A 14127-nucleotide genomic window follows, 5' to 3' on the forward strand; every position below is an offset into this window, starting at 1 on the left:
GTGATTTTTAAAAAAATTTGGAAAGCCCAGCCTGTTTGGTAAATTATGAGAAAATCATTTATTGTTAAAAATTGTTGTGAGAGAAAACTATAAGGAAAAGTAGCTAATGATGTGCTTTCATTGTCTGATTATGCATAAATTAGTTTCGAAAAGACACTGGTTTTAATGATTATGCGGGAATTGATACCAACAACACTTTTAACAAAAAGTTTATCAAACGCCAAACTGCTTTCCCTTACAGCTGATTTCTCTCATAGCAAATCTGACAGCGATTATTTTCACATCACAGCAATGCCAAACTGGCCCTTAATATTTGCATTAATCAAGGATATTTTATGGTATTTTAAATGTTTCACCATTCTCTGTCTCTTGCTTTATATTCTAGACACTAAAAACTAATTAATATATAATTTTAGACAATATTTCTACTTTTTGTAAGGAGAAATATAGGCAAGAGGCAACATACTTCAATGAAGACAATAATCATGTGGAGGTGGAAGTTTTTCTAGTGGTGTAGAGTTGAGTTCAATGAGACATGGAGAGTGATAATTGAATTACATGAGAGTACAATAAAAATTAAATAAAATTAAAGTGGATTATATGAAATACAATATAGAATAAATTGCCATGTTATTTGCCACATCAATTGGTAAAATGTTTCGTGCTTAAATTATTAATAGGCTACTCTAAGCACTTTTTCTATTAACTATTGGGATTATTTTAGAAGACAACCTTTAACACGCGTACAATGAGCATCTTTAGTTATGCATGTTTGCTTTCAACGGTGGAGAAACTTGAACCCTTTTTTATATATAAATTTTATTCTTTTTTAACTATTTTATTTTACTGTTTTACACATTTAAAGTGAAATGTTTAGTTGAAATCTCAGTTTCAACTTTTAATCTCTTGGGCAGCCTCTGCATGCTATGGAAGTAGAAGCAAAGAAGAGTATATTGTGGCTGTAGCAAGTGATGCTATATGGGGGATAATGGGGCAGCATGTGGAAGATTATACACCGTCAGATGTATTGGGGGTACCAATCGGATGGCAAAACCCTGCACTCAAGTTTCGGTTGTGATTGTCAAGATTGTTGAGTATTGTCCATCAGGATGTCGTGGAACCATTAATCTTTCTCGAGAGGGATTTGTAGTTATTGCCAATCCTGACCAAATGTTTTAAGCCTTAGTTGTTCTAGTGCTCATTGAAACTGTGATCAAATCTTAATTACATTGTCCCCTAAACTTCAAAGTGAATTATTTTGGCCCCTTGATTGATGTTTCACATCTCACTTTGATTTTTTACCGGACTTGACAATAGAGGTAAAGTGAGATGCAAAAGATCGGTTAAGAGGACAAAGTAGGCCACTTTGAGTCGTTCAAGGGGAATATAAGATTTCACCATAATTTCAAGAGGCATTATAGCAATTAAGCATGTTTTAAACTATTTTTCCCCTAATAAGTGAAGAGTAAAACATGATTAATTCATGAACTTTATTTGTTTATGTGATTTGTAGGTTTACACATGCAAGAAACAATGGGAGGTAGTACGAAAATATATATATATTTATTTATATAAGTTAAAAAATGTGACTCTTAAGGTTGTAAGCTCCAAACACTTGGATTTGTATTTGAGTTTTGGACTTCAAATCAAAATATTTGAAATCCAAAACTTTGAAGTTTCACTGTTTGGGTAATGAGGGGTTTGAAATAATAATTTAATATAATAAAAACTCAGAAAATTACATTTAAAAAAAAATTATTGTCTTTGCACCAAAGAAAAAATTAATATTTTTGTTTACAAGAAAAAACAAATATTAACCAAACAAGAAAGAAATTCAAATACATGAAGAGCATGACAAATAAAAATTAGTCCAAGCAAGCCCATACTCCATATGTGCGATCTCATAATAACAACAATGACATGGACACGAAGAAAACCTTTTAAACAACAAAGTGGTTAAATCAAAATAATCAGAGCAGTTTTGGCACGGATTGGTTTGATTTCTTACATTAAAATAGTGTAATCTTGGACCCAAGTGAAGTAAACCATAATGATCCAGGTGGATCTTTTCAAGATAATTAAATAATAAATATTATTTAAATTTAAATAACTTATCAACCATTCGATTCGAATGGTTTAAGAAGAAATGGTTCTCAGCCATTTAAAAATTAATGGTTTGAATTGTCTAAGGAATTTAAATCATTTTTTAACATTTGTGGTTTAAGTTCATTTATTATTTTTAGCTTTCTATTCTAGGCATTCAGGCTTGTATATAAACCATTGTAGTTGAATGAATTAAACAAGCATAACTCAAAGCGTTTCCTTAGCTTCTTCATTTTGTTTCTCTAATTGTCTTAAAATTCCTCTTGTTCCTTTATTCCTATAAACTAAGAATTCATAGTTCTATCGACTAGAAATTTTGGATCACATAACAAATTGGTTTAGTTTGGTTTGTGTGGAAAGGGCATAAATAAAACAATCTCATATTAATTTTTGCTTTTGCTTTTACACTTTTAGCATTTTCCATTGGTATCACTATTTATTATCATGTTTTAGGTTGGGGTGGGTAGGATTTGGATTGGATTTGTTTCACTTCAAAACCACAACCAATTCAATTACAATAAAACGGTTTGATTTAATGTGATAATTCTTATGGAAGAAATCGGACCAATCCAAACAAATTTAAGGCAATTTGGTTCGATATGGTTTGGTAGGTTTTGAGCCTAAGCCCAATTCTTTTTTGTTTTGCATTTTTTTAATTTTGTTAGTCCAATTACAATTTTTAAAAAAAAAACTTGCTACACATTATTTTTTCATTTTTTAGAGTATCAAATCATCCTAAAGCATGCCATAAAACGTCGAAGTTCAATATAGATTATAGTTCAAATATCAATAATTTCCAAGTTACATCAAACTTCAAATTCAACATCAATATCTAGTTATTATATAATGATTGAACTACACGTTAATAAAAAAATTAAAAAAAAAAAACAAGTCACAAGTGACGGTTCGGTTTGGTTTATATCAGTTTGCAAAAAGCTTAAAATTGAATCAAACTAAGTTATTTCTGTTCGGTTCAATTTTTAAACCATTTAACTTTTTTCTTAATTAAACCCAAACCAAAATAACCATTATAGTTCAAATGACCATTTTAATTGGTTCAGCCGAGTTGATGCTCCACCCCACCTCTAGTTTCATGCCACACATTCATATTGACCATTTAATACCAAAATCTAAGATCCATAGACCATTCAACAATTGTAATAAGATTTTGTTGATTTACAGCATAAGATTCTCTTTTTATATTTTTAAGAGTGTGTTTAATTTAATTTCTTACGAAGAGAAACAACCCAACCAAACTGGTTACTAAATGGATCAATTTGGTTCGATTATTCTACTAATTAGACGCTTAAACCTAACTAATTCGAAACAGACGTGAGTTCACTGTACAGTTTAAGGCGCAAAACCTAATTAACCCAGACCGCGATGAATGTACGATTATGTTCTCTGGGAAAAAAAAAAAATGGCAATGTTACAATTGCATCCACACTCTCGGACCCCGCTGAATTCTGCATAACATGGTCAGCGTTTCCATGTTCTCAGCCTCCCCATCTTCCTTCAACCTTGTAAGTTTCACCTCTCTCTCTCTCTCTCTCTCTCTCTCTCTCTTCCTCTGGGTCCTGTGTGTTCATTGTTGCCTATTGACTCTGCTGTTTTTGCAGAGTTTTCATTTTGGTCTTGGAAATAACTGGAATTTCAGGACTTTTGCTAGACCAAGCGCTTGTCTCTCCCAGGTATATATATGTTTCAGCACCCGATGCAACTGTCTCTCTCTTTCATTTTTCGATACTGCCCAGAAACAAAGTAGAGAAATTAAGAAATTAACAATTGAGTTTCACTAGTTCATATCTATTCGAAAGTAGCAAAACCCTTAACTCCTTTCTGTATTCAGGATACTGATTTAGTAATTTACTCCGAGGGTTTTCTGATTTTCTGAAATAGAAAGAACCCAGTTCGAAATATTGAACTCCGGAGTACCCTTTGGTGACATTGGTGTCCTCTGTTTTTTGCCTCCTTGTATGTCGATAAAGCTTCCATTTTGTTTCTTCATTTGGTCGGTTTTGCCGTTATACAGGGGATGAGTAACTAGTTGTTCTTAATTTCAAGCCCTTTTAGGGTTTGATGAATTTGTTTCATATAATGAGAATTGTCATTATATGTTTAAGGATCAATTAGAATTGTCAATATTGGTCAAAACATATTGGAACTTCCCAACTTTCGGGGTGGTTAAAAATTCAGGTGTGGAGTGTAACTTGTATGAAATGATCTCTTTGAAAAGGGTGAAATCATTGTCAAGTTTGTTAAGAATCATTGCCAATGAAATGATTTGATTAGCTATGATAAGAGTTATGGTTCAGTGGTTTTTCGATTAAGAGCTGCTTATTGAAAAAAGAAAGCCTGTAGAAAGATTCTTGTATGGTTTTTGTTAACTGCACATTTTTAGCTATAGGCTTTCGGAGCTAGAAACTGATTCCTAAGTATGATTTGTTTAATGTCAACATTTTTTTTCAATGAACTTATGAAACAAGTCTAATCTAGTTCACAATGGATGGAAATAAAAATGAGGATGTCAATAAAGGCCACAGATGGCGGAGGAGATTCTTATGGGTAGTAATGCAAGAGGAAATAATTAGGCATGTCATCACTGTTATTTCAATACTTTGAAGCCCTAGAGGTTGCTCAGATGACACTGGATTCAGTAAGCATAGGTCTTAAGTTCGACTTTCTCCGACCTTGGAGTCTCATAAATTGCTGTAGTGGCGTCTGAACTTACCAGTGTAAAAAGAGGCATTGGAATCTATTATATTTAAATCAAAGAGTGCATTGCCAATTTATTTTTCAGAAGTTTCTTTGCTCCCTTTATTTTTTGCTGTTGAGATGTCCACATTTGCATCCATTTACTCTTCTAATTTTCTTGCAGGAAAGTAGGAATTTAGAGCCAAGTAAGAAGCAAGATAAAACAAGTGGGATAGGGAAAACCAGGTCTGCCACAAAGGATCAGATTGTCATTTCTGACGTTCGGATATCTCAGCAGGAGAGCTCCCCTCCACTTGTTACTGCATTGAAGGCTTCAGCTGAACAAAATGCTGCTGCCTTTCACTTCCCTGGGCACAACAGAGGTCGAGCTGCACCATCTTCTTTGACTCAGCTTATTGGTTTAAAACCATTTCTTCATGATTTACCTGAGCTTCCGGAGCTTGACAACCTCTTTTCTCCAAGAGGGCCCATTTTAGATGCTCAACAACAGGCAGCCAGTCTCTTTGGGTCATTGGAGACGTGGTTTCTTGTGGGTGGTACCACGTGTGGAATACAGGCAGCGATTATGGCTACATGTTCCCCTGGAGAAATTTTAATTCTCCCTCGCAATTCACATATATCAGCCATATCTGCTATGGTATTGTCTGGTGCAGTACCCAAGTACATCATCCCTGATTATAATTTTGACTGGGACATTGCTGGTGGCATCACTCCATCACAGGCAAGTCTACAAGAAATGCTGGTTATGGTTATTACTTCAAAATGAGACAACACAACTACATTTTTTCACTTGTAAATATTTGGTATGTTATTGCTTAATATGAATGTAATGGTTAAAACAATCAGGATAATACAAAAAGTTTCTTTTAACATTAAAAGATGCTAACAAAATTATTGTGATGAACTCTTTTTCCCTTTCGTGTTACATTATTACCATCGTTTTTTGCTGAAATTTCTGTATATGACCCGAAATGGGTGTTATAACAGGTAGAGACAGCAATCAAGGAAGTGGATAAAGAAGGGCAGAAGCCAGCTGCAGTTTTGGTCACTTCCCCCACTTATCATGGTATATGCAGCAACTTGAGCGAGATAACCCAATTGTGCCATTCTCGTGGAATCCCTGTGATTGTTGATGAGGCTCATGGGGCACATCTAGGATTTCATCCCCAGATGCCAAATTCAGCAATGCATCAAGGTGCTGATTTAGCTGTACAATCCACTCATAAGGTTCTTTGCTCTCTCACACAATCATCAATGTTGCACATGTCAGGGAGTCTTGTAGATAGAGAGAAAATTTCAAGATGTCTTCAAACACTTCAAAGTACTAGTCCTAGTTATCTGCTTTTGGCATCATTAGATGCGGCTAGAGCTCAAATTAGTGAAAACCCAGAAACTATGTTTGGAAAGGCATTGCAATTGGCCATTGAAACTAAGAGTATGATAAGAAAGATTTCAGGTATTTCAGTGCTTGACGCTCAAAGTTTCCCTAATTTCCCTGCGATTGATCCCCTGCGGCTTACCATAGGATTTCAACAGCTTGGCCTATCTGGTTATGAAGCTGATGAAATTTTATATGAGGATCATGAAATCATTTGTGAACTTGTTGAAACCCAGTCCATTACATTTGCAATGAACCTTGGAACATGTAGAGAGCATGTCCAGAGGTTAGTGTCGGGAATAAAGCATCTAGTGGCCGCTTCTGCATCCACTCCGGCTGCTAAAAGGAAGGTCGAAGGTGGTAATTCTGCCCCCTTTGCAGATATAGAAACAAGCTTGATTCCTAGAGATGCCTTCTTCAGTGGTAAAAGGAGAGTGAGTATTGAAAACAGCCTTGGGGAAGTTTGTGGGGAGCTTATATGTCCATACCCACCTGGGATTCCGGTAATGGTCCCCGGCGAGACTATCACAAAAAAAGCATTGGATTATCTGCTAGATGTTAGAAGCAAGGGTGCTGTCATCAGTGGAGCTTCTGATCCCCAACTCTCTTCCATAGTTGTCTGCAATATGTAGTGCTTGCTTGGCAGGGAGAAGGTACAGCTAATTTATTTTTTAAAATTTTGTTCTGCTTCAAAAAGAGCAGCAATCACACATGAAATGGAATGTTGATGTACAAGTTTATTGAACCACAACCAAATTTATTCAAAAAACAAGAAACAAGAAATGCTAGAATCCAACCTTGGCATTCAGATTTTGTTGCATGATCAAGTTAGTGGTAAGTTTTCCATGGCATTAGTCAGATCCTGGGGCTTTTCTGCCACCATAGGATAAAACTGAACCTACCGGATGTCCAATGGCCCAATTTAGGTCTTGTTTATTGCACCAGCCAAGTTCAGTTAAGTAACACATTCAGAATATATTGTTTCATGATAATTATACAACAATTTAATACAAAGATTTCCCAAAATCAAAATATGTTTGCAAAATGACAATCATGTTCTAACCGGGTTGGCCAGGTCAAAGTTTGCAATTAGCATGGGCCACTTACTATTGATAGGACAGAATCTTGAACAGCATAAAACATCCACCAAAAAGCACTGATTGAATAATTCCTCAGCCACTTGTCAGTTCTTTTTGTGTGTGTGTGGTCATAATGCCACTTGTCAGTTCAATACTAGAAAAAGAAATCTTATGAGGCATTATTTGCCTTGCACCCCCAAAATAACCATTGCTCTCTTTCTTCACCGTATTTGAGTACATAGAGTGTGGAAGCCACATTTGGTGAATCTACCCAAAAGAGTTAAATTTCACAATTCATGCTCTGGCACAAGACATTCAAATGTAAAGATGTAAAGCTGCCAATCATCCGACTCAATTGCATATACATGTGAAATTGGTTTGCCTTGCCTCTGACATGACTAATCAAAAATGGACTTTCTTTCTATGAGAGTTTTTTTTTTTACATATCACAGGCATGAAGCCTACAAAACCCCCAGACCCCAAAATGATTCTCATGCGTTCAAACCTTTCCTTTTCTTCTCTGGATATACTGTATATAACTTTGTATTATAAGGCAAAACGAGAGAAAACACAAACAGACATTCAGTCAGCAAATAAAAACGATCTGGACAGAGCTCCGCAGATAAATACGATTTCAAGATTGATCAGGCCCTTCTACCTTGACTCTGTGCTACTATATGCATTAGCCCTGTAAATCTTTGATGGAATTCTTGTTGCTCGTTTCTTTGTTGGTCGAACAAAAGGATCAAACAGAGGTGCCTGTGAGTATGGAGAGCATGCTGGCCTACCAAGTTGCAAGTCTGGGGAGTCATCTGGACCAACCCATGCTATGGGACTTACTGCAGCAGAAAGACAATTATTAGTTTTGCGTTTTATTTTTCTGCAAGCAGAGAAAGATACCATCTCTGAAGTAACAGGACGTCTAATCTCAACGGTCTCTATGTCCCCAAGAAGGAGAAAAATGATAAAAATTCCAGATGGCAAATTATGCATCTCCCTGCCTAAATTTTGTATATCACATTATACTAACTGTCTTAAAGGAAAATACTGTAGAAACAAACAGATGTGCAGGAACATAATGTACAGAACATCCCATTCAAGGGTTTTCTAGTTGAACTGCGTAATGTATTGCACAAGTCGAGGTCAATACATAAATGAATCACAGTATATGTAGCAGGAAGAATGCATCGGTATATGGGAAGCACATACACTTTGCAGCATCGCCTAACGAGTGTAAACACATCAAGTCACCAACCTTTCTATGCCCGTTTCAAACAGGTAAGAAAAATATGCAATTCCCTAATTATCTTTTAGGTATACTATAGACTTCGGCAAGCAGGCAACAGTGGAAGCATTTTTACTGACTAGGACAAAAGCAACTGATGGGGTATAAGCATCATCAGGAAACAATATATCGACTTGGGAAAATAATCTACTGGAAAACAGAGTTTGAAGTACAAAACTATACATTGTATAAGAATTCATACCTTCTGCACCAGGTTCAAGAAGTCTCTTGGCAGCAGAAGAAGCTGTCAAGTGAGCAGGACGCTTCTTCACATAATTATCAGGACGCTTCCTCACATAATCTTCCTGCAAAGGCTTTGGAGTTTGAAACGAGAATTGTGACATAGTAACCCCCGCATCCAGATACTCAGGATGTTGAAGCAAATACCTGAAAAATCAAAACCAGCACAACCATTAATCAAAGAGCTAGCTATGATTGTGAAGAAATCCAAGCTAAGCTAAAAAGAAAGACATAAACTTACTTTTGGATCTCCACCGATGATCGAAGTTTCTTGCCTGATGGTGATTCATAGTACCTGAATAAACAAACTAGTTAACTGGGCATGTCACAAAAAGTTGCAAGTTGGTAATATGATAAGAGTACATACACGTCTGCAAATCTGGTGCCTCCTTCACCTCTAATCCTCAGCAAGCGTTGCCAGCCGGGTGGGGGCTGAGCAATGTTGGGCTTATCAATTGCCCAGAGCCTACTTCCATCTTGAGTAATGTCTTCTGGGTCATCACAAGAAACAAAATCCCGCCATTCCCGTGCCGTTGCGCAGTAAAAGGGCTGCTCCAGAATGTGTTCACGAATCTCTTCATACTTTTCCTTTGTTGGGATGAGCCTCCATTTGAAGCAGCTGGCACACTGCACAGTGAAGGCCCCAACAGATGGCAAAACCCTAGGTGGACGATGAAATGGAAAAGGATTGGGCCTGTTCACTTTCTCATGCACTGTAGCTACAGCATTAGCATTAGCCTTGGCTGTTGCAGGGTCATAGAGCACCAGCTGATGAGAATTAAAATGGGCTTCAATTATTTCATTGTCTGAATCAGATGACGATGAAGATGATGAGGAAGATGAAGATAAAGATGAAGCTGAAGGGACATGTATGTCTTCTTGGGTAAAGCTGTTTTTTTCTTCCCTCCTCAGCTTGAATGTTATTTTGGTGGGATTTCGAGAATCCATGGAAACAGCAGATCTCAAACACCTCCTGGGAAGGAAAAAAAAAATTGAAAAATTTCTACATACCCAGATCCAGTTTCAAGTTTCAACAAAACATGCGACGATTTTACAGAGGATGTTCTGATTCTTACGGAGATGAGGATCAGAGATCTGCGACGATGATGATGTTGCAGGTATAGGAATCGAACAGAGCCGTTGGTTCCGAGGAAATGCGTAGATCCTACGGTCAGAGGTCAGGTCGGAGGTCAGGTCGGGGAGTGCACCCACTTGAGGTTTTTATCCTTGGTCAGAGAGAAATGGAGAGAGAGAGAGAGAGAGAGAGTCCAGAAGGAGATTATTGGTTTCCCGTTTGTGCAAGTAAGGAAAAATCTGCCTCTGCAATTTTTTCACTTTTTATTTTTAATTAATTAATTAATTTTGGGGTTTGGGTGACTTCAATTACTACAATTTTCAGTTTAATAAATGCATTTATTATCAAAGGAAAAAGTTTAATAAATCCAATTAGCAAATGTGTAAGAAAGAATTTGGATTGGATGTAAGCAGCGGATATTGGAGCAAGTTGCACAACCAATGGGATGAAAAGTACTAATTTTAGACAGTAATGCTACGGGTATTGACTCTTTTACTAACTTTTAGTTACCAACTAATGCAGTATATGACATAATCATTTCCTGCATAATCTTTTAATTACCCAAAATTGAAAGTTTTAACTAAACTTAAAAAAATAAAATAAAATAAATGTTTTCAAACTTGCTCATCGAGGATGTACGGTGGTGGTCCTCTGTTGCAGTCACCCTACCCGTGGGCAGTCATAGTTGGTGTTGGGTTACGTGGCTATCAACCAAACACATATATTGCAGACTAGGCGAAAAAAAAAAAAAAAAAGAGGAAAAGAAATTGATCTTATGGAATTACAGAGATGAGTACAACTGATATTTTTCTTTTCTTTCATGTAATAGTAAATTTGATGGTGTTCTTAAATCCGGAGTTCTTTTCCTAAATTTTTCTGAAAATTTTGCGTGATGGTGGTGGGTAGTTTTCTGCCAAGGTTGTGGAGCAGGGCATCTGTGATATTCTACATTTTGGCTATCTCACTGGATCCTCTGTTCCTCTGCATCCTCCACGACGATCTTAAGTGTGTCGTTTTGGACAAAAAATTGAAGAAAATAGCTATTATTTTGCGAATATTCGCAGATCTCCCATATGTTTTCAACGTGCTCGTTTGTGAGCGTGGTCTCATAGACATCCTAATGGCCATTTTAGCTGCTCTTCCTATTCCGCAAGTGATTAAGAAACCCTTTGTTTTCTAGCTGTGTAATTTGTGTTATCAACGTTGCATGAGAGTTTTTCATCCATTGAATTTGATTTATATAGCTGCTAGCTAGGCTTTACCTTTGTTTTTGTAATTAATGTACGTGCAGATAGCAATTCTAATTATCTTTCCAAAGCTGAGGGGCTCGAGATCTTTCACCATATTGAAGATTATGTACACACTTATTATGTTGGAAGGTCTGCCATGCATTCGTCCCACCCACCAATACTGCAAGGATATGAACAAGAACAAACTTACCCATACTATTTTTGATAGAGCTATTTTAGGAGCATCGCTAATTGATATGTCAAATTGCTAAATGGACATGAAATGACAAAAATTGAAAGTTAAAGTTGCTCCAACCGAGTAGTAAAATCCTATATAGATTTGAAGGTTGGAAAAAATATGTCAAAATAACATATCAAAAAGAAATTTTTGTATCCCGACGAACTTTGACCCATATAATTAAGGCCAAACACTAATTACTCCAATGTTAACCCAACAAATACTTTAAATAGGAAAATGAGAAGGCAACATTTCTTGAATATCTAGACATTCAAGAAAGGTGCTGCTGCCATCTATTGACCAAAAATTACAACATAAGTCTCGTAGGCTAGAGAAAATCACACCTTATAAACACAGCACAACTGTCAACAATTACATTAGAATTCCATTACAATTGCTAAGTGATGTAAATAAATACTAGACGGAGTCCTTCGCAGAGAGTAGTTGAAGAATGCATTCTGAAGAGAAACCAAACTAAAACAGACTCTTAGACTCTGACTAGAATCTTCCCTGGGGATCATTAAATCCTTTATCTTGCATCACTAAGTCACATATGCTAAGAAAATGGGACTAATAAAACTGGAGTTCATGTACAAATATGTGAAATGTTTGTTTATGTACAGGAATGAGGAACAAGCAGTACACTCATACAAATTTCCAAAACCTAGTATGAAATGAGCAATTAAGGTATGGTTATATGATGAAGCTCGGAAACTTCAATCAACATAGGGGTGAATATATAGTGATCAGATGCAGACAGGAGATGATATCATTCATCTGAATGGATTTACAAGCAGCAAAAGAATTATTAGCAGCGCAGGTTTCACCTTCTATAGTTCAGACACTGTTATTGTTTACAAACATACACGTGAGCAATCAAATTTGAACAAACTGATGCAACATAAACATATTCTGTATCACACTTCTAAGTTATTAAAACATTTGAGCAATTGCTTTCTGCAAAGTTTAAGTTTACAAGCATGCACTGCTTTATGATCACATGCATTGTAAAAAACTAAACAGTAGAAATAAAGATAGCCAACCAAAACAGAAAACAGAAAATGCACCATAACAGAGCAGACTCCAATCTATTGAGAGGCAGAATAAACCGGACATATTTCCTGTTTGAAATGAACTAATCTCCATATCATATTATAATACGAGCCAGTTATCAAAAGGACAGCCAAAATTTTTTAAAATAAAATAAAATCTGACCAAAGTCCCTTTGGTTTCACTTGTAAAAATTTCATTTGTGGAACCATATAAGGTTAGAGCTTCTGGTTTAGCCTAATGGCAGAACTAAGGAAGGATCCCTCTGAATCAAGCCAAACAGAGGATTCTATTGTTTCGTCCAAAACTTGTAATAAACAGGACACTTAAGAAATTTTTTGTACTGTAATAATAACATCCTCAATGCCTCACATTGGCTATCAAGATATAATTCTACTACCAAATACGAGACATGCCAGAAATAATTATCTTGAAAGTCTACAAGGCTTATAGCACCAAAATGAGCTACAAGAACATCAACATATATAGAACTGCAACCGCAACAACAACCTTTCTGATCATAAACAGAGGGAAAAGTCTAAGTTGATAGACAACATTACCGTTTTCTGAGAGTTCAAATACATATGAATTCTTAAAAAATAGAATGAAGAATCACACTCGTATTCTAGGTCTCAAATTGTTCATTCATGAACCTGAAGACAAATTACTTACAGAAAACAAAATATTTGGTACCCCAGAATCAAATAACAAACCAACAAATGCAAGCAGACACATTGTAAGGGAGACAACAGGAGACAGCATAGAATCTTACAAGTAAGCAGTCAAATTGCTACAAAAAAATATCAAATAACAGAGAATTAAAAAGCCATGCATGAATAGTAAGACATAAATTTAAAATCTAATAAGATTATTTGGAAGCACAAAGCCCAAATTTTTATATATTCAATAAATTCAACTACAAAGGCAAAATCCTCATTGAAAAGTGCCCATTCGTCAGTTTAAGCAAAAGCATACATAAAATTCGTTACACCCAATTACTAAAACTAATACCTCCGTAACATGTAGAACAAAACCCTAAACAGTAACCTGAACCATAAGATGTAGATTCGACAAATAGGCACCGAACCATAATCCACTAGAGATAATACCAAAAACCCATATTGGAATTTGAAGGATCCAAACCGATCAGATCAGACGGGGCTGAGAAGCTGAGAAAGCTGTGGCTTAGGCTCCGAGTTCATGCCGATGACGATGATCAGGGGAATGAAGCCGTAGTGGGTGACGACCTTCGCCTTCTTCATGGCCCACGTGCTCCACTCCTTTACGGACTGGGCCACCGAGCGCTCATCAGAGCCTTTGGAGCCCTTATTCGTCGTTTTGCCCTTGCTCTTCAGAGTAACCTTCGACGCCATTGAAATTTTCGTCTGTAGTCTGTGTGTGCTCGCCTCTCTCAAACCCTAATTATAAGGTTTTTGTTCCTCGGAGTTTGGGGCTATGAAGTGTCGTAAATGTGACGCGTCGGGTGCTTATTATATAGCGCCCATCATAGCCGTCGTTTGTTTCTTGTCCTCCACAAACTTCTAATTTTTATCCTCTAAATAAATATTTAAATTTTGTAATTGGTTATTTTTAAAGAAAAAATAAAAAAGAAAAACGTAACTTATCACGTTTTTGTTGTCATTTAAAAGCTTGAGAAAGACAATGCTTATTTCTCTATTAAAAAAAAGAAAGGAAAAAAAGAAAGAGAAAGACACTGCTTAAAATTACAAATTGT

At 36.2% G+C, this 14127-nt stretch overlaps 3 protein-coding genes across 3 annotated transcripts; 1 reads left to right on the forward strand and 2 right to left on the reverse strand.

The window, feature by feature from the left end:
* On the forward strand, positions 3336–7004 carry LOC18789172 (arginine decarboxylase). The gene is made up of 4 exons (XM_007221757.2): positions 3336–3626; positions 3723–3794; positions 4982–5539; positions 5806–7004. Exons 1-4 carry the CDS (start codon positions 3579–3581, stop codon positions 6826–6828), a joined length of 1701 nt encoding a protein of 566 aa, XP_007221819.1. The 5' UTR covers positions 3336–3578; the 3' UTR covers positions 6829–7004.
* Positions 7538–10157, reverse strand: LOC18792159 (methyl-CpG-binding domain-containing protein 2). Its single transcript, XM_020555560.1, has 5 exons — positions 9877–10157; positions 9168–9773; positions 9042–9095; positions 8763–8947; positions 7538–8114 (listed from the first exon to the last, which is right to left on the reverse strand). The coding sequence occupies exons 2-5, from the start codon at positions 9746–9748 to the stop codon at positions 7930–7932; spliced, it is 1005 nt and encodes a 334-aa protein (XP_020411149.1). The 5' UTR covers positions 9749–9773; positions 9877–10157; the 3' UTR covers positions 7538–7929.
* LOC18792194 (mitochondrial import receptor subunit TOM7-1) lies at positions 13255–13864 on the reverse strand. Its single transcript, XM_007225727.2, has one exon. The coding sequence runs from the start codon at positions 13763–13765 to the stop codon at positions 13544–13546; it is 222 nt and encodes a 73-aa protein (XP_007225789.1). The 5' UTR covers positions 13766–13864; the 3' UTR covers positions 13255–13543.

This window comes from Prunus persica, chromosome G1 (assembly GCF_000346465.2).
Source record: "Prunus persica cultivar Lovell chromosome G1, Prunus_persica_NCBIv2, whole genome shotgun sequence".
Lineage (NCBI taxonomy): Eukaryota > Viridiplantae > Streptophyta > Magnoliopsida > Rosales > Rosaceae > Prunus > Prunus persica.

Excerpts from the sequence above, each read along its gene's own strand:
- LOC18789172 (XM_007221757.2), top strand. The coding sequence starts at position 3,579 with ATGGTCAGCGTTTCCATGTTCTCAGCCTCCCCATCTTCCTTCAACCTT. Across the intron at positions 3,795-4,981 it reads CAAGCGCTTGTCTCTCCCAG|GAAAGTAGGAATTTAGAGCC; the intron begins GTATATATATGT and ends ATTTTCTTGCAG. Across the intron at positions 5,540-5,805 it reads GTGGCATCACTCCATCACAG|GTAGAGACAGCAATCAAGGA; the intron begins GCAAGTCTACAA and ends GTGTTATAACAG.
- LOC18792159 (XM_020555560.1), bottom strand. The coding sequence starts at position 9,748 with ATGGATTCTCGAAATCCCACCAAAATAACATTCAAGCTGAGGAGGGAA. Across the intron at positions 9,096-9,167 it reads GGCACCAGATTTGCAGACGT|GTACTATGAATCACCATCAG; the intron begins GTATGTACTCTT and ends TTGTTTATTCAG. Across the intron at positions 8,115-8,762 it reads TCTTGAACCTGGTGCAGAAG|TAAGTCCCATAGCATGGGTT; the intron begins GTATGAATTCTT and ends TTTCTGCTGCAG.
- LOC18792194 (XM_007225727.2), bottom strand. The coding sequence starts at position 13,765 with ATGGCGTCGAAGGTTACTCTGAAGAGCAAGGGCAAAACGACGAATAAG.